The sequence below is a fragment of the Melanotaenia boesemani genome, chromosome 23, assembly GCF_017639745.1.
Source record: "Melanotaenia boesemani isolate fMelBoe1 chromosome 23, fMelBoe1.pri, whole genome shotgun sequence".
NCBI classification, from domain to species: domain Eukaryota; kingdom Metazoa; phylum Chordata; class Actinopteri; order Atheriniformes; family Melanotaeniidae; genus Melanotaenia; species Melanotaenia boesemani.
The window spans coordinates 20,096,397-20,116,913 of record NC_055704.1 but is presented as its reverse complement, the minus strand read 5'-3'; the positions used below and the strand labels follow the sequence as shown (position 1 = coordinate 20,116,913).

Sequence of the window (20,517 nt, the reverse complement as noted above, 5' to 3'; positions counted from 1 at the left end):
ACACTGGTCAACTAGTCCAGACCAGAGTCCAGACTAAACATGGAGAAGCAGCATTTAGCTGTTATGCTGCAAACAAGTGGAACAAAATGCCAGTAGGGATTAAACTTTCGCCAAATCCAGGTTAAAAACATTTTTTTTCTCATGCACCTGTGAAATCTGCATGGTAGCTTTTTTAACTTATCTTGCTTTTAATAATTTTAATGTAATTTATGAGTTTATTGTCATTTTTTCTATTTGTTGCTGCTTTTACCACTTCTGAACGCTTTCTTTGCACCATATGTAATGCTCTAAAGGTTTTATTTAAAAGCACTTTGAATTGTCTTGTACATGAAACTTGCTTTGATTGGCTAAATTCTTGCAGCCTGAACAATTCAGCACCTGAAGTTCATGAATGCAAACTTACCTTTTGTGTTATTGAAATCTGAACACATTGGGGCCAAAATGCAGTCATGAATATTATACTGGAGAGCAAAATGTCTGTATGGTGAATATTTTCAGCTTATTCAACATAATGCTTGTTTTAGTCTTCCAATCACAAGCTGTTTAAAAATGTCCAGAGACATATAAAAGATTGATTTAGACATTATGATGCCAGTCAGCGGTTTGTGGACTACTGTTTTAAAGCTTTGACATTGACATTTTATTCTGGTTATGGGCAAGAAAAAACTATGTCACATAAATGTGGAGATCCAAGTTTTTGCAGCGACAATGCATTGCAATGAGACATTGAAGTTTACCTTTCAGTGTTTCTAATGTTGTGACTGGTAAGTTGTATACTTGTTGCAGAATGAAGACTGTGCATAGACTTAAGGATGCATTACTTTCACACTGATGTCATGTATCACGTCTCAGTCATGTCCTTGAATTACAGCCTTGCATACACTGATAGGATCAGTAGCTAAATATTGACTATGCACTTCTGTCGCAACAGCAACCCTGACCCACTAAGGTGTGTGCATCTCTAGACCTCTGAAGCAATAGCTATATACCATGATATCCAGCATCAAGCTGTCCACAGTAGTCCCTTTAAGTCCTACAAACTGTCAAGAGGCGTTTCAGTGGATCATACTTGTTTGTTCAGAAAATGAACGAATGCTGCATTTGGGTTGCAGTCTAGAGAATTTGGAGGAGTACAGTTCTCAAAAATGTGTTCCTGAAACCATTCGCACACAATTTCTGTAGTGTTGTGGGGTGTTTGAAGGAGTTTCTTGGTCAGCGAAAATGTTTAGGAAGGTAGTATAAGTCTAAGTAATATCAATATAAATGGTAACACTATTTACAAAAAAGAGTCAAATAAATTAAGTGTCATCACCAATAAAAAAGATTAAATAAGAAAAAACAGAAATCAATAAAATTCTCAACAAAAAGCATGTTTTAACAAGAAGGTTTGTAACTGCTATTAATAAGCCTACAGAGTAAAATAAATGTAGTTTTAGTGGTAGACTGTTTCACAGCCTTATGGAACAGGCTGTCCCTGACCAATAGCTCCAAGAAAATGCCCTTTTTTATTCTAACACCTTTATATCTGAACTACCAGATAAGTTATTTTAAGGAATTTCAGCTACTCAGCATGGGGCACTTCTTTTGCCAGCAGCATCATCGAGTCTTGACCCTGTCACTGATTTACTGGTTGTCCTGCTTGGAACACTTGCCCATAATTTCTATTTCCAAAAACATCAATGTCAAGGACAAAGTCTTCCCTTCCTGCTTATATCCCACTCAGTCTGTACCAGGTATCACTCATGAAACACTTACACTTATTATCGGTTTTGAGCTTTGTTTCACTTTACAGCTTTAATTTAGATTAACTTCAAAGGAGATAAAAAAGCCTTAACACCATTCAAGTCAAATATATGCAATGTACAATCCATTTATATAGGTGTCATTTTTTAAATTTACCCTGTGAGAGCAAGAAAATATGATTGAGTAAATTTTACATAAAGATTTTCTATTCAAGCTTACTTAAAATTCCAGTCAAGACTCACGTCTTCATGTCTCAAAGCATTGATCATGACATGGGCCTGTTGTGCTGACCAGGCAGAATCAAAGATGACCTTCAGCTATACAATATGTCCCAGTTCTGCTTTGCTGGTAACTCTTAACCTAAAAAGTTCTCTCAACGAGTTTGACATTTCTCTGCAAACACTGCAGTCTCTGTTTACAATGCTCTTTGTTGTACAATTAAACATCTTCTCATAGACTTTTGACTTTAATAAAATCCCATGATATTGTCATTTTCCTGACCATTTTTTAACTCAATTTCAGCCATTTGTTTGAGTGATGTGAGGCTAAAGCTGTGGGTCCATTTAGACTCAAACTCTGTAATTAATATCCAACATATGGCTCAGCTGTAACGACAATCAAATCCAAACTGATTGGTGGTTTCTTGCAGGCAGTGGTGCCAAGATTTGACAGATGCAGTGAGGATTTAAAGCTTCAAATGTTATGCAAGATGAAGCCGAGCTGCTGCTGATCATGTAAAGTATTAATCAGAGTCAAAGAATCCACTAATATTGGCTTTCCACATTTGCAACATAGCAAAGTCTTTCAGGATTTGGCTGGAAAAGTTTGTCCAGAATACCTTATTTCTACCTAAAAGTTTAACAATTATATCAACACTTTGCTGTGCATGATCAGATCTTTTATCTGATTCAGTCATGCTTTGACCTTCTCTCTTTTTTTAATGGATGCTTGTACCTGTAAAGACTAAATAACACTAACTTGTTTTTAGGAAAAAGAATATTTCTGCTGTAGCTAAAGTTTTAGCCTAAGCAGCCTTCTGATCAACCTAAACACAGAACCCTTATTTTAGCCTCAAGCTCAAATGTCAAGCTCTGTTTTTGTCATGTTTCTTCACCCCTCTGATAAATTCTTGAAGTTTGTGTCTGAGAGGACCAACAAGTTTCCCTACTGACAGCAACCCTGTGTTCAGACCTTTGACGTTGACCTTGTGCTCCTGTTTTATGTCTGTGTGGCTGATTTCTTTGCAGTCAGACCATGAATCCATCACTTTTCCCATGCGCTTCAACATGCATTCTCAAACCACCTCTCTCTTTACCAGTCACAACACAACCTCCTTGACCCCACTTAGTCCTGTGAGTCTGAAAACACTCTCACGCTCTTCATTTCTCACACTGCCTCCCTTTTCATGGCCTTTATCCTCTCGACCTGTCAGCCGTGTTTGGCACAGCCAGCCACCAATCACTCCTTATACCAGTGTTGTTGGCCTCATTACAGACTTTGAGACCTGAAGATTTTAAAGAATATGGTCTCTTTTGACCTAGAGAATATATATTAGGTTTACTTGGTGGGATCATTCAAGCACCCAGATTTTAACTTCATCCTGTTGTCACAAATAAAAATGGGAAAGAAGCTTGAAGATCTAACTGGGGGGGAGGGGGGTATAATGTACAGAATTTCCCCTTTGAAGCTGCATTACCGAACCTTGGCAGATTTTCTCACTGAGGCTGCCCCTCACGACGACTAAGTTGGCATCTGTCTTGCATCCTGTCTCTTCGCTGAGCTTTCTGCAGCGGGTGAAAGTCTGATGTTAGCTTTTGTCTTATCTCTTGCTCTGTCTCTTATCTTTCTTTTCCTTGCTTTGTTCACAATGTCTACTTGGGCTTATTTGCTGAATCCACCGTAGTATGCTTTCATGACAGCCAGTGTGTTTATATCCAGTTGTTGGCTTGTGATGCCAAGTTGAAAAGTGAAATCCTGCTATAAAGGATTTTACTTTATTGTGAATTTTGGCAAAATTTTGTGGTCACATGATGGTGTGGTGGTTAGCGCTGTTGTCTCACTGCAAGAGAGCTTCTGATTCAAATATCGACTGGGGCCTTTATGAGTGGTTTGCAAGTTCTCTCCAGATACTCTGGCTTCCTCAAATAGTCTAAAATCATACATGTTAGGTTAACTGATGATTCTAGACTGACCCTAGTGTGCATGGTTGGTTTTCTGGCCTGTGATGGTCCAGGGTGTACGCTCTTGCCATGTGCTAGTTGGGATACGCTCTGACTCCCATGTGATCCCATACTAATGAATATGTTTAGTTTTTGTATCTGGCCACACTGAGAAGTACTAAATCAGACTGTCAACTTATCATGTCCACAGAAGAGTGGACTAATCCTTGTTTAAAAAAAAAAAAAACACATACTCTGATTCCTCCACTAGTTTTTCTTTGACTGTGATCAGTCTGCAAGGAAATCAAATTTGTTCCTAAAATCAGATCTATCAGCTCTTAAGAACACAGACTGTGCTGTTATTCTAAAGGATTCAGGTTGGATTAGTGTGTTCAAACATAACCAGCCAGTTTAGAGGGAACAGCTTAGGCATCAGTAGCTAACCTGGAACATGCTTTTCCAAAGAAGGATTCTTTCCAGCTGTAGTTGAGTTGAAGCTTTCTGCTAAAACGTTATGAGACCATGTATTTCATCATCTCTTTACACATTATTGTTTTCCATGTTGTCCCAACTCCTCTTCTAATGGCAGCTATAGATAGATTCTAGATTTAACACATGTAATATTTAGTACCAGGAAAGATTTTAATCCAATTTTCACAGCTCATAAAAAATGAGTAATGACTGGTGGTCACACATATCAATCCCTTCATTGTGTTTGCTTTCAAAGCTTATGTAGTTGGTTCAATATAAACTGAAGAGGGTAATCTCCCCTACTCTTATGATAAAAAAAGATGTTTTGAAACACCACAGCTCAACTTTAACATAAGCATGTTTCCATTTTGTCTCCCTGATTTAGTATTTTCAGCTCATATTTCCCATTTTTCATCTTTTCATTTCCAGCTTTGGCTCAGGTAATTGCATTGCCAAGCTGCACAGACTTTAAAAACTCTGCATTGTTTGAGCAGAGTCTCTGCCCAGCTTGTGAAATCTTCCCACTTTCTGAAAACATCCCCACACACACAACACAAGCACACTGCCTTTGAGCATGGGTCCATTTGTTCCTACAGACTGAGGATCTTTTAAAAACTACACACAGCTGGAGGTAATGCCTCCTAATGAGCAGTCACTGCCTGCAGCTGAGCTCATTAACACAGGTTAAAGCTAACATATTTTTAATCATTTACAAGTGTGCTAGTAGAATAAGTTGAGAGAATAGACTTTGTTGCACAGCAGCCAGGAATTTCATAAACGTCTCCTTTTGTATGTTTGGTGAAAACTGCTTTAAAAGTGCCATTTATATCTGAAAATGTTAAGATGTCCAGTACTTCTTTTTTTCCTGATGAAATTACGAGAAGCTTCAGCTTTATTTTGTATTAAATACTACTTTTTAAAATATCAGTTTACTAAAAAAAATGTGTAAATGTGCTGTGCTGTCACTACTTATAATTACTTGAAACATGATTTGGATTGATATGTTTGTGCTGTGAAGTGAGGTGAGGTGTTTTTAGGTCTGACCCTAAAATTACAGGCTATGATCTTAATGATTAGTAGACTAAACAGCCATATTTGTCAGAACCTACTTAAACAACAGTTTTATATTATACCATTCAGTCATTTTGTTCAACCATTTAATCCTCACAATGACTGCAGGGAGACAATTAGCAAAAACATACAGTATGTTATAAAAGACCTACCTTTGTGGGCAACACAAGGTCAAAATGTTCCCACACATGGGATTGTTTTATTTGCATTCTCCATCGTTATATTTCTCTCACAGCTCAAAGTCTCACAATGAACGAAACAGCATCAAAGATTTAAATCAGTAATCTGAGTGGTGGATTTTTATTACTGGGATGAATGAAGCATCTTTGGTCACATCATCAGAGATTTGATACAAGACTCGACACAGTGATTCAAACCAGTCTACTTCAATACATTCACACAGGTATCGGAGTCTCAGTGTCAACTGTCCCATCTCTAAAAATTCTGTTTGGTTTTCTCAGTAGTATGTTCTAGTATGTTTTTGCACTAAAACACAGGCTAGGCATGGTATGTCAAGATCTTCACTTATGAACTGTGTAGTTATTTGACCATTGTGGGTCACTTTCTTTTTTTTTTTTTTTTTTTTTTTTGTTGTTGTTGTTGTTGTTATTTTCCCTATGGACAACATTTTATGTCTCATTCTGGGTTCTTTAATTTCTTTTTTTTCTTTTTTTTTTTACCTTATGTAAATTTTGTGTCTGACTCTGATAATTTAATATTTCTTTGTGATTCTCTTTCTTTAACAGTAGAAATTCTTAATGTAGAGTTATGGTGCTTGTTGACTCCTCTTCTCTGTCCTCTCAACTCCCAACTGGTTGAGGTAGATGGTGGCCCTTCTTGAGTCTGGTTTACTGGAGGCTTCTTCCTGTGAAAAGGGAGCTTTTCCTTTGTGCATGCTTAGGATGAGGGACTGAATTCGATGCAACCCCTACAGTCACTTTACCTTCTTATTTTCATCTTGACTGCATTTCGTTTAGGTTTTTATTACTCTTACTAGTTTAAAATCAAGGCCTCCTGAAAGGCCCCTGGGTTTGTGTTTGATAGCCACTCTTAAGTAATCTGTAGATACTCTTTGTTCCCACTAACAGTCTGTCCCACTTTGTGACACTAAAGGGCGAAACTTCATTCCAGACATTCTTAAAAGGTCTGTTGGATAAAGACATGTGGAAGATATTTCTTTAATAACTTCAGTTCAGATTTCACATATTCAAGAACAATCTTGTCAGCAGAGAGCAATTTGCCCTGAGTGGTGACATCCGCCGACAATGGCTTCACTGTAAAGCAAAAAATGTCTTCTCTTTTGCCTGTTTCGCACGGCTGCAGATCTGTGAATGAGTTCTTTCTCTCTGTGTAATAAACATGTTCAGACATATTATGTGTCAAGTCCAGCATGCCCCACTCCACTGCCCTGCTCCAGTAGCAAACAAGTCAACTCTCATGTTTCCCCACACCTGTTACCATTGGCTATTTTGATATTTTGGCCGTATAATGTTCTACGGATTTCTATAAATATTCTTTGAGGTACAAGGGGGGAAAACATGTCAGTTTAAGAGAGAAAAAAAATGCAACATTTTATTTATTTTTTTTTCAATAATCCCATGATGTTTGTTTATATATATATATATACATCAATCTAGTAACATTCTTTCTTGTGACAAAATAAGACATTTCTCATTAAATAAGACATTGGTCTAATTTTCTGAGCTGCATAAGCTTTAGAGAAACAAGTAACCTATTGTTCAGCCTCCCTCTTAGTCGTCCTCCTCCTTCAGCCAAAACCAAGCCTTGAAAATTATAGCTTCTCATACCAAAATGATTTACTAAATCGGTGAATTAGACATTATTAGCAGAAAGGAGGAGAGTGCAGACTCTAGCTCCTTACACAGAGAGGCTTAGAGTATAATCTAAGAGCCAAAGCATGTTAAAACACACAAGGTTATAAGTATGAAATAATCTTTAGAGGGCACAGTGCACTTTGGGACATTTTAATAAATGAAATCCGAATAATTTCTCTTTATCCTCTTCATGAACAGTTACATCTGCAATACTGTAGGTACTACACTACTGCCCTCTGTAGGACATACTGAAAACAAACTATTTCTTTGTTTTATTGACCCACAAAGGATCTTTTTCATGTCTAAAGGAAGCAATATTTGTATCCACAAAGTCGATTTATTAAATTATTTAGTGTCCTGTGTGAATTAATACACTTTATATCTCATAATGTGCACACATAAGCTTTAATTTTATGAAAGCCTCTAAAAACTGCTTCTCTCTGTTTCTGTGTACAATGTTCTTACTTTACCAAAACTATAAAGCAGGTGAAAAATAATATAAATCTTCAATGTAATTTTTTTTTTCTTTGATGTCTGTACCTGCAAAGGTAGACATATATTTATTCATAACACATGTTTTAGAGGATCCAAACACAGAATACAAGAAGCGTTGCTGGCACAAAGTGATAATTTCTACATGGGATACTGTTAATTTGATTAAGAAGATTTAACTACTGCCTGAAATTGAGTAAGGCCTTTCCAGATTTCCCAGTTGAGATCAGCTTCATTAGATGAGTGAATCTCGGGGGAATTTGGCTATTTAAATAAAAGGAAAAAAAGAAATAATCAAGGTGAAAATGGAGGAGTGTGGTTATGGGGTTTCTTCATCTCAGTTGTGACTTTGCCTTTTGCATTTTACCTCATAATTCCTTTTTTTTCTGAAATAAAACCTTGTTCAGTGGTATTACAATTAAGAACTGAATAGATATTTCCTTTTTTTCTTTTTTAAAGCCCATGAATGGCAGCCCTTCTCTGTCCTGACCTTAAAAGCTTAACCTACAGGGTTGATGCTGATTGGCACACGGCCTCCTGACTCCTCCCCCTTCAGCTGCTGCAGTGCAGCTTGCCGGCCAGGACCCACAAGGTTAAAGCTGCTTCAGGGACTCAAAGTCACCCAGAGGCCTGGACATGAACACAAAAGCCAAACATCTGGGACGAGCACAGACACTGTTTCCACACTTTATCTGTAAATAATTGAGACTTTTAGCTCCGGTTTTAATCTTTATTTACACGCTGCAGGTCAGGTTGTCAACAACAAAAGTTAGAATATTCTTTTAAAATTGATGCATAAAAATATTTTTATCATTATAGATTTTTATTTGAATAAACGAGCCAAGTTTTTCCTCAGTTAACAGATTTATTCACAGGAATGGACTGTATGGGGAAACGCTGTAGGCTCAGTGCTGCCAAGCTGTGACTAACCTTTTTAATCACCATGTTTGTTGTAATAATAATCAGAAGTCACCAGGAATAAACAGTTTAACAGTTTATCTGCATTGTAATTTTGTTTACATGTTAAATAAACATAAAAAATTTTTTTAGCATTACACTTTAAAATACATTTAATAAAAACTTATGTGCTTCTTCTCAAAATGTTAATGCTGACTTCATCTCTCTCATCTTGCTTATTGTGGACAGTCTAATGTTTTTATTGTGGTTCTTTGCCATATTTACTGTGCCATCATCTGTTGAGCTGCCACAAGAACAAAACATGCAAACTAGAAAACACTTAAAATTCAATTCATTATTATAGCTACAGTGACTCAAAGTTTTCTAAAATTTCTACATTCATCTGTCAGTTTCATTAAACATAAGGCAACACGGCAGTAGACATAAGTATTTGATGTTCGAGCTAATATCTGTTCCTTTCTGTCTTCATAAAATATGTATCTCACTCATTTCATGGAATCTAAAAGAAATGTTCACTCAGAACAACACAAAGAAACAAGTGCATTTCACAATGATTTGTGTGTACTTTGATGAAGATGATCCATAATAAATGTGTAAATATATTCAATATAAAAGGTGAGAATATATTGCAACTGGTAAAAAAAACAGTGCCCCTGCTTTGTTATTACATGGATCTTCTCCTCAGTTCTGCATCGAGTTCACAGCCTTTGTTGTCCTTGCATTAATGAAATCTGATTTCTTGAAGCCACACTAAGAGAGAGAGAGAGAGAGAGAGAGAGAAAAGCATTTACCATACTGTAGCGCTAAACGCTAATTTATATTTAATTTGAAATGTTGGTGTCCTCTGTTCATAGTTTTAGGAAAATAAGAGCAGCTAGAAGGTAGCTGCATTAATACATAAACCACATCCAGTATCAGTCATTATAGTTTAAACTAGAAGTAAAACAACCCTCATGTGTTTCACTTGTGATCCTATGTAGTTTTGCACATGTGAAACATGTGGTTTTGGAACATTTTAATGGTAACATGTTAAACTCAAATAAAACCTATGGAATTACATGTCGTTTTGCTTTAAAACGTGGCCATACAAAAACACATGGATTAACATGTAATTTCTACATTGAAATTTACAATTTTTTTTACATGTTATCACCATAAAAATGTTCCAAAATGTGCAAAACTACATCTGTAAGACAACCTCCTGCTACACAAAAGCAATGCTGTTATAAAAAACATTTATTTTTAACTAATTTAGATCACAAAATACGATTAGTTTTTATACACTAAACAGAAATTGGAGTCACTACTAAAGATACTATCAATCTCAAACAATCACGATATATTCACAAATGTTTGTAAATCAAACTGGACAAGTAGCGAATTGCTTCATTGAGGGGATATAGTTCGATCCTATGATAGTTTTTAAAGCTTCAAATCCTCATAAACGATGCACACATTTAGCAAGAAAGCATACAGAGATTGTCTTATAGTTTGTATGCAGACAAAACACAAGCATAAAGCGTCACCATCCACTATTCCAGTACTTGGTTCGGTGTGATGTGTGAAGGGACTCACCCGTTTGAGGACTCCATGGAGATCCCTGTGTCTCCACATCGTGTGCAGCAGAACACAAGCTGCTTGACCTGCTCGGCTCAGCCCATAGCTAGTAGACAGAAAGGTAAAACTCAGTCACATGAAACCTTTTTCCTCATCATGTTTAAGAGATCTCGCTTCAAAAGTTTAAACTGCATTGGATATATTAAATATGGCGCTGATAAAAAGTTGAATCAACCTAATGAAACAGGAAACTACTTACCCATTGTCTGTTTTGCTGATGTTCATGATTTTTGGAAGAGCTCCAAGGTTGATGATGGCTTTGACATTTTTCATGTCGCTCTGGCTCAGGTTAATCAGGATATGACACAGAGAAATGGTCCCCTCATTGGGAAGGTCGGTGCCGGTGTCATCCTTGGGCAGCATCTTCACCACATCTGGCAACACATGGTTCACTGCAAGAGGAGAAAAAAAAGGAGGAAAAATCTAATTATAGGTGAGCAGTTTCAAACAGATAAGAAGGCCTTGTGGAGAAATGGGGGAAAAAATATAACTGGTTCAAATTCTAAATGTCAAAGAAACTTATTTGAATGTTGAGTTACCAATGGTGGGGTGCAGCTCCTGGTAACGAGAGAGATTTTTTATAAGAGATATGGCCGTCCTCTTCATTTGACTGTCCCCTTCCTCTAAAACCTTCTTAACGTGCTGGAGTCCATTTTCCCGCTGAACAATGGTGACGGCGATGGCTTCACTCATCTATCGGGTCACAGAAAACAAATAAAGGTGCACATTTTTATTTGGTTTACAGGTCTAATATATGGCAGCCGTTATGTTTTCTGAAAAGAAAACAGTTGCTTCTCTTCCTTTCACATGTTAAATCTATGAAGTGGTACAAAGAGCTGAGCTCTCCCCTCTTCCTACCGCTCCGTTTCCCGCCGTGATGTTCTGCAGCGCTCCGATGGCTGCCTCCTGTGTGAAGTTACGTGTACTGCAGGCCACCAGTGACAGGTACATCCTGATGGTGATGGGGCTCCACAGCCACTCAGTACCGTGGGGGTTTGCCTTCTCCTCCAGCAGGTGGGGCTCATGCTCCAGATCCTGAGAAGAAACCAGAGCTCAGATCAGTGGATTCTTTGTGTCAAAGCAGGAAAGAGATAAACACTGTTAACATAGACTGCCTATCTTTATGGACATTCATGGCTTACTTATGAAAAGAGGACCCGCAGAGGATGTGTTTTGGTGGATCATCATGTTGTAAAATGAACTTTCTGGCAGCAGTTTTATGAGGGAAAGCTTAATCTAGTAAAACAATTTAGAGAATTTGAACACAGCCTGTGAGCTAGGCCTCATCACACACTACCAATAATGCTCTTGTGGCTGAACCCTTCAATATGTTCAGTATGACTAAAACAATTCTTTATCTTTTGCATTTTAACTTATTTTTCACTAATGATATGAGCCTAAACCTCTTGTTTTCTGCTATAAAACAGTTAAACAAGACTGCCTCTGTCTTAGAGCTGTAGGTGTAGCTGTCACAGCAGCAAAATATTTATGATTTTAGCTTAGAGAAGAGGCAGGATGCAAGACCGATGCCAAATTAGCTTTTTATTAGGGGATGCCCAAGTGAGAAAATCTGCTTAAGTTCACTACTGCTGGTTTAACTTCTAAAAACTTAAAGAAAACACAGAGGAAAGGAACAACAGTGAAGCTCAGGACCAACATGTGATGGGAGAAATTACACTGTGGTTATTGATTGGCTGAGAGGCCGTTATATTACACTATCAACAACCTGGGTGTGGGATCAACACGTGATTCATGAAGAGATTGTGCCTGAAAAATGGAACATTACCAACTGTAAATGGACAAATTACAGAGTGCTGGTGCTCTTTCTCAGGCTTATCCCTGTATGCTCTTTCATATATTGATCAGTGTTAATCTCAAAATAGGTAGATCCTGCTGAAGAGAGGGGTGTAGTGGAGTCAAGTGGGTCACTCCACACCCTAAAACTTGCCATTCTGAGTAGAACAATGAATTCATGATGAAAAAAGGGGCTGCTGAACTGTCTCTCTGTGGCATTGGGACCACAGCATGCCACCGATACTTCATTAAAACCTCAAGAAATTGTGTCAACTACTTCTGTTATGCAAAGCTGATACAAAACAGCTGACACAAATACACTTCGATAAGCAGTTTTTTAACAACATACTTGGTTATTTCTCTCCCCTAATATAATACAAGAGGAAGCTCGCCTTCTAGGAAAGTCTTGCATGGATGATTAAAGAATCCCTCTCAAGTATTTGACAAAATTAGTGTATTTTGTATTGTCAAAGTGGATTATCATGTAAAGGGATTACCTTTGCGATCTTGGCACTGCGATAAGCAAAACAGCCAACAGACGTCGTCTTGGGTGCCAAGTTTTGTCGAGATTCCCTGAGATGTTGGGTGGAGTGCTGCAGGAGCTCTGACTCAGCCTGATAAGTCAGGTTATGCAGGATGCAGATGCAGTTCTCTGTGGACTTCAAAAGAGATGAAGATGCAGATGACTTGAATGGTGCTGTAAACAATTAGTTTTGAAATGGGGTGTGTCTTTCTTCAGAATATCTAATTAAAAAACAGCAACAAAAAAAGTGAGCCGAAGCAGAAATTCCTGCTTGTGAGTTCGAACAAGGATTAAACTGTTATGCAACACATTTCCTCTGGAATGCCTCACATTTTTTTTTACCTTGTCATCAGTCTTATAGTTGGCTACAGTTCCTCGGATGTAGTAGACAAGAGAGTCAATGAGATTCTCACACTCCCTTATTGCTTTCCTGACGTCTGGGCCAGCAGAGCTCAGATTTCTGCAAACACAGTCATTGTAAAGCGACATTCAGGTCAATATTGATCTCTATAAGTGACGTCTGCAATGCTAACATTATCAGTCAATGTAAACACTATTTTATACATAAATAGTTTTCTAAAACCAGAACAAATCCTGGAAGATCATCTCACAGATATGTGAAAACCTCTGCAGGAAAATAAATACCATCTGCTTTCTAAATCTGCACAAACACTTCATTGTGCAGAGATGAAACAGAAGTCGAAGAGGAATTTTTCATCCGCCGGGAGCTCAAAAGGTTTTAGAACATGATAAGGAGAACTTGATAACACGGGGCCAGCAAGGACAGAACGATTTCAGTTCAGCGGAGCGAAGAGACGAGAGAGCTTGTTGAATAATTCAGTCTTTCACTCTTTTCATCCGGCTTTAGTTGCCAAGGGAGCAGTGCCTCTGATATCTCCTGGTTTGTAAACACATGATGTGCGTCTAAAAAAAGTTAGTCATCTACAGGATTTATAATCTTATGTGGTGACAGATAAAGGAACTTGACAAGAAAATCTTATATTACAATGAATGTTTTTCTTCATAATTAGAATAAGTATTTCCTGTTTTGTTCTCCTTTTTCTAGAAAGATTGTACCAGTTTATTATTTTGAATGACTGATAACCTTATAGGTAACAAATTCAACTTCCTCCAAACTGATTAATGCCTACCCCTAACTTTGACTTTTGGGGGTGCAGGTGATAGAAATGAGAAGCAATAATACACCTGTCTTCCTGCCTAATGGTGTATTAAATTTGTAGCAATTCTCAAATTCTTTATTTAGTTTTAAACAAGCAGATTATCTCAAATAAGCCATGTTTACATCATTCTTTCAAAGAAGCAAACAGAAACCAACACGCATACCGCAGGCAGCCTGTAGCATTGTAGAAAGCATCCGAATCAGCAAGCAGCTCATCTTTTGGGTTCTCTCCTTCAGAAATGCCAGAGCTGGGCACCAACACGGACTTGGTGAGCACATGTACGGCCTGTCTGGGGAAACGCTCCTTCAAAAGGTCATGAGAAGAAAGGTTCCACAAAAGACCTGGGGGTGAGGAGGAAATTAAGTTTATCATCTTTTCATTTGAATTTTTCAGAGAATTTTACCGAACCTGCTCTCACATAGCAGCATAAAAGAAGCGGTTCCCTCTGTCTAAAACTTCTGTTCTTGTAAATAGTTCAGTAAGTACAAGATCTACCTTCTATAAAGTTTTAGACTCTCTTTGGTATGCATAACAGCCGGTAAATGCTGTTTGAAACCAGCTGAAAGTCTTTCATTTTCAGATTGAGAGTTTCTTATGCATCCTTCCAGAGGAAGGCTCCTAGTTCTGACAGGTTCTTAGTCTGTCTGACATACTCTGATCTTTTGAAGTTTAAAGTCAGATTTTAATTGATTGGACATTGTACCTTGAGGTAATGCAGTGGAGGTCTTTTTTACACACTCTGTGTAAAAAAATTGCTGTAACATAGGTGACAACATACTTCCCTCCAACAGTTAAAGGCTTTCTACCCTGCAGGCAGCAACATGAGTCCAAATCACGATGGACTCACCCCCATATCTCATATGAGGAGATGCTCCCTTTGGCAAGAAATTCATTATTCGTACATCATCAGTCCACAGAACTTCCAAAATGCATCAGTCTTGTTTTAATGTTTGACTAAAAAGTAAATTGACGCCAAAATTTGTGATGATGATGGTGGAAATAAGGTTTGTTCTCATATCAGTGCTACACTGCAAAACAACCCACCTGGCCATCGTTTGCCTTAACTTTCAAAGCGTTAAGCAGCCACTTAGATGAGTTAAATGACTGCTAAATAATAAGTTAAAAGTCTGAGGAGGCTGTGTTTATAAAGAAATTTTCATCACCTGACCCTTGCTAAGAACTGTAAGCTAATAAGCTCTAACAAATGTTTATGTTTCCTCTTTAACTTCATGCCTTTTAAAGATCCGGACTTTAGTTTGTTATGACTTTAAGTGAGTTAAATTGCTGACTGGAACAGACTTTAAAAAATTAAATGAATTAAAAAAACTACAATGACCATAAAAATTAGGAACTGCCAGCTCTAGACAGGGTTTGGTGTGTGCCATTTGGGCTACTGTAGTGTTGCAGCATGATTACAAACCAACAAAGAAGAGACACATTGGCTTTGGATAGAAATCACTCATGTAAAGGTAAAGAAAACACATAAAATGGGCAAAAAAATTTGCACAATTCTACATTAATGAATATATAATCATAGATATTGTATTGCATCACTGGCTGCAGAAATTTTAAACATTTAAAAGAGACATTCGGATCGTCCGTGTCCTATGTCTAACTTTCCCTTTCACAAGTATTTACAGCTGATACAATACTGCATCTTCATCTATAGTTTTAGGTTTTTTTTAAGCAGAAAACCATTAATAAACAGAAGAAAACAGCACTCCTTATGTGTTTCATGGCTACCTTTGCAGCTAAAATGTAATTTTACAAATCAAGTAAAGCCAGTGTCACAAGTGGATGATGTGACATTAAACATCTGTCTAAAAAACTGACCTGTAAGTTGACGTCTGGTCTCCATATCCTGGCTGTTTGCTAGTGCATTCAAAATAATGGCCAAGCCGTCTTTGTCCTTCACTTCCATTTTGTTTTTGCTGCTCTGGTAGACGACATTACGGAGGGCCCCAGCTGTGACACGCTGCACCTCCTCACTGCTGTTGTCCAGGAGCTGCATCAGCTTTTCAATCCCGTGCAAATAGAACACCTGAAGATGATAGTGGACTTGCATATTCATAAACCAATGAATGCTGACATTAAAGCTGTGGCAACGTTAGCAACTGCTTTAATTTCTTTAGTAAAAGTTCTGTTTTACAGCTGAATCTGCCAACTCAATTTCAAACCATTTTAAAATAATCTGACATAACGCATATGAGGGAGCCTACCATCTTTCTAGCATCAGCTCCCTGGAAGCATTGACTTTGTATGCAGTTGGTTGCACAGATCAGCGTTTCTTCATCATCCTGTGTCAACAGGCTCACAGCCCTCTCTAGCGTCATCTCTGGAGGTCTATTGCCTGAATTGCTGTGTGAGGTGACACAAATTATTCATACAGTTCATGGCTTGAATCAGAACAGATCAGATGCACTGATGAGTAAAACAGATCTTACAGTACTGTGACATTCTCTGACTGTATCTGCTGAGTAGGCAGTTCTACTTCCACATGCCTCCCCATGTCCACCTCTGCACTGTTAACAGAGGGCGAGTAGGATTTCACTCTCAAGGACCTCTGGCCATCCCTCCTGACCTGCGCCAGCCAAGACAAGCCCCGATCAGGCTGGGTAGGTCCAAACGTTGCATTATTGTGTTCCTGCACAGTGCGCTTCTCCTGTTTGACAGTATTTTGTCTATAACTCCACGGGGAGTCACATTCAGTATTTTGCTGAAATGCAGCAGTTCCAAACTTAGACTGTGGTCTTGCAGTCAGTCTGAGAGACCTGCGGTTGAAGCTCCCAGGTGCAGATAAGTTAGATGCACGTATACGCGACCCATGTAGTCCTTCTGAGAAAGCATAGCGTTGAAATGAATCTGATCCTTGCGAGTAATCCAGCAGAGTTCCCACTGCATGTGACTTGCTGGGTCCTGGAATGGAGTACATCCCATGCCGATACTTACTGTAATTATAATGAGTGCGAGATAACTCCGGACTTGGTGGTGGAGACACTTCCACTCTCCTGGTTGGCCTCCGAACATGGCTGCTGCAGAGGGACTGGCTGGTGAAGCCCGATCCATTTACCTGGGAAAAAACTAACAGTAAAACATCTACACAGTGACACTGCTATCTATTTTTTGTGCTCGCTCATCAGGTAGAACTTTAAATGTGTGCAGCACTGCAAACTAAAGCAAAATAGTTAACTGTTTATTTTAAACTTTAACTGTTATGCTGTGGGTAATATAATTCTGTTCATAAAGGAGAAAGTGAGATAAGAATGTGTAGCCTTTAACAACATACCTAATGATGTAATACATGCAGTATGTTATTTTTTCATTGTCTTGCTGAAATAAGCAAGTTCTTCCCTGTAAAAAATGTCACTGTAACTTTTGCAGTCTTTTTTATATTACTAGTGGGTAAACACTCCTTTTTTCTGTTCAAATGTTTACACATTATCTAGAATACAAAATGCAGGTAAAGGGAATAATGCAGTGATTATTCTGATAGGATAGCAGGATGCAAACAGACAGTAAAGCAGCTTTGAAGGTACTACTATTTGGTTAAATTCAAATTATGGAGTACAATATGTAAATTGCAGTATGATATGAAATAAAGCTACAAATTCAAGTAGCTCATAGTTATATAAACAAAAACAAACAAACAAAAAAAAAATTAAGATTATAAATATCTCTAAATTTATTGTATGTGTGTGCAAAAATGTGCTTTACCTTTGCGTTTGATAGAAATCCATCTATACCATCAAAGCTCCGTGATGTATTTGTTTGTAAATGAGCTCCACCTTGAAGAAACAAGTCCAAAAGTTCTTATTAGATTACACAGTATTACACTGTATTTACCTAAAAGCAAGGTTACACTTCCTCCTGTCAGGGGTGTGATTCTCACTCCTGGCTGCCTTAGCTGAGAGGGATCAGTGCACGCTAGCGTTGCAAGAGTCTTTGTAACCTGCTAACCAAATGTCATGTTAGTTTGCATGAGACAGACTTGGGGGAACAGGGAGAAAAAAGGTGAAATAAAACTAATCACGTTAAAAAGAGAAGACACAGACTAGTTAGCCAGAGGTCCAACACACTTTACAACTGGTTTACAGTAAAAACTGAATTAACTTCTGCTTTTTTCCACTTCCCGTGTATTTCAACATAATAATCATGTCTGAATACAAATAATCCTATTTATAAGCAGCAACAAATTCATGTTTGAATGAAGCCGATTTTTATAAAATCATTACTTTCTCATTAACTGATGATCTGGATTTTCAAAGTAGATTGCTCTTTATGTTTATTTAGGCTATTAGTACATAGTAACACAGGGTAACAGAACAGTGGATGAGATACTAAACTCTGCTGATACTTTTATCTGCCTTTAAGCAGACAGATGAAACTGCAGGAACCTGTTGAACAAGAAGTCTACTATGCAGCATGCACTTAGAAAAATGGTCTGTATTTACAATAAATAGCCTAATTTATCTAAATAGCCTTATAACAGACCTCCAGTTGGCTACAGATCCTCTGAACTGAGGGGGGGAGTCATGGGGTCTGGCAATCTGAAAGAGTGGCTCCAAAATGACAATCATCATGTAAGAGGATCACAAGATAATCATCAGGATGAATGGCTAAAATATTGTTGTGCTGCTCATCCTTTAAAATTGTTCGTTGTATTGTACAGGATGGGTTTACTCCGCATCATTAGTTGCCTCATAATTAGCCTACAGTACGTTACCATTTAAGAAACTCCTCTTTGTTTTCCGTGCCAGTGTGAGCTGAACTTGCTGCTGAACACGGAGGCTCCGGTCGCCAGACTCATTTCTCGTCGATGATCTCGGTGTCGGGGCGGTCGGCAGAGCCAGACTGGAGTCATCCAGCTCGCAGGGGTCCTGCGCAGGTATCGCCGTCTTCAAAAAGGTCTCTTCCATTGTGGGTCCACAAAAACAAGTCAATAGTCTACCCGTGTCCTCATTTAATCTGATAAATTTTGTTCCTGGATTAAAAGTCCGTCCTGCTTTGTTACCGATCAGCGACCTGGCTGAGAGGAGGGCGGGGCTAAAGGCGCACCTGAGGTGTCAGGTGTCACCACAGGGATGGTTAACAGTAAACTAATAGTGTTGCTAAATGCTACAATATCATTTAAAGTAGACACTGAATATTTTAGTTTTGTGTTTGACTGCATTAGTAAAGGATACATGTTAAATATTCTTACTTTACTTAAAGAATATTTAAAATGACTTACTCATGTGGACTAACCTTTATGAGTATGAGTAGATGGTTTTTTTAAACATGTTCCATACCTTAAGATTTCATTCTCCTTACATGTTTAAAAAGGAGTAGGCAGAAGTATAAACTTATATCCACTGATGTTACACATCGCTTAACTGAACAATTTCTTCACTCTTTCCTGCATTATTGATCAAACTAATAGCCTTTTCCTGCATCGCATTCCTTGTTTATTACTTTTGTATGTGTAAAGTGGTAAAGGAGTTTTTTTGTGGGCATATTGACATATTTGTGTCATCTAACACAAACTTAATATGCTTGATCATTTGTAATTAATCTACACAACGAATGTTTTTGGACCTAAAACTGGTCTTTGAGGTACCCCACATGTAATATTGTTCAGTCAAGACTTATAATGATGTATTGCCTATAAATAGCTCTTTAACCAGTCCAAAACAATACCTCTCACTACCTCCTACTTCTCCATTTTTCTAATCAATATATCATGATTGACAGTTTCAAATGCTTTCTTCAGATCTAAAAATACTCTAAATGCAAACCTCTTTGTGTTGACACATTCAGTTATCTCTTCTATTTAATTATTAAATATTAATGTTGTCAATCTCTTATTTCCAAATCCATACTGACTTTCAGCAACTCTTGTTTCTGAAGCTGTTCAACCATTTTATGAGTAGTTATTTTTTTGTTTTTTTTTTTCAATATTTTACAGAATTGGGAAAGTACTGATATCAGCCTATAATCAGTGAAGTGATGTTTATGTCCTGCATTGTAACTGGAAACAACTTTTCTACTTACATTTGAATCCACATCATATCAATACCATTAATATCAACCTGTGTTTTATTTTAGATTGGAAAGGAAATCTGTCGTATCTGACTGACTATATATTTAACTGGCAGATATGAGAGGCAAATTATCAGCATCTTCCTTTAAAATTAGCTCAGTTTTCATCTGCTAAATTAAATCCTTCATATACATATCATGTAAAATACATAAAACATAAAATATGTGTAGTCATAAATCATAAAATTCTAGTTATTGGTTCCTCCTAATGCCAAATAGCTAGAAGAAATCTATAAGGCAAGTCAAACTAAAGCTCGGGTCTCAGGTTATAATCTCACACTGTACTGTAGCATCACCCTTTTTTGGCTTGAATGAAAATAGAAATGGCTGCAGCTACATGGGACGAGCTTTACCAGGTGTGTTTTTATGGAAAGGAGCCATTGTCAAGTCTACAAGACGTCATGATTTATCTTTTAAAAACTAACATCAAACATTGATAGTAAAATTTTTGGCGTTTGGCTCTTCTTGGCCTGTTTTTATCCTCGATGGGAGATGAATTCCAACTTTTAGATTAATAAACTAGATTATTATGTAAAGTCGTCCTCAAGACATAGCTACTTTAAAAATTGGACTGAAAAGGATCCCCTAGCAAAAGACTCAATGTTTCCTTTAAATAAATAAATTAAGTCAATGGG

The 20,517-nt window shown here is 37.7% G+C and overlaps 1 protein-coding gene across 2 annotated transcripts; it reads right to left on the bottom strand.

Moving 5' to 3' along the window:
- Positions 1–8,495: 8,495 nt before the first annotated feature.
- pkp2 (plakophilin 2) lies at positions 8,496–18,812 on the bottom strand. 2 transcript variants are annotated; one of them, XM_041976949.1, is made up of 14 exons: positions 18,528–18,812; positions 17,519–17,589; positions 16,754–16,874; positions 16,249–16,636; positions 16,024–16,162; positions 15,638–15,845; positions 13,968–14,145; positions 12,966–13,083; positions 12,598–12,759; positions 11,165–11,341; positions 10,846–10,999; positions 10,506–10,698; positions 10,265–10,352; positions 8,496–9,439 (listed from the first exon to the last, which is right to left on the bottom strand). In XM_041976949.1, exons 1-14 carry the CDS (start codon positions 18,718–18,720, stop codon positions 9,371–9,373), a joined length of 2,259 nt encoding a protein of 752 aa, XP_041832883.1. In that variant the 5' UTR covers positions 18,721–18,812; the 3' UTR covers positions 8,496–9,370. The 2 variants fall into 2 exon arrangements, with proteins under 2 accessions (XP_041832883.1, XP_041832882.1); XM_041976948.1 differs by having other exon boundaries at positions 16,249–16,874.
- Between the last annotated feature and the right edge of the window lie 1,705 nt (positions 18,813–20,517).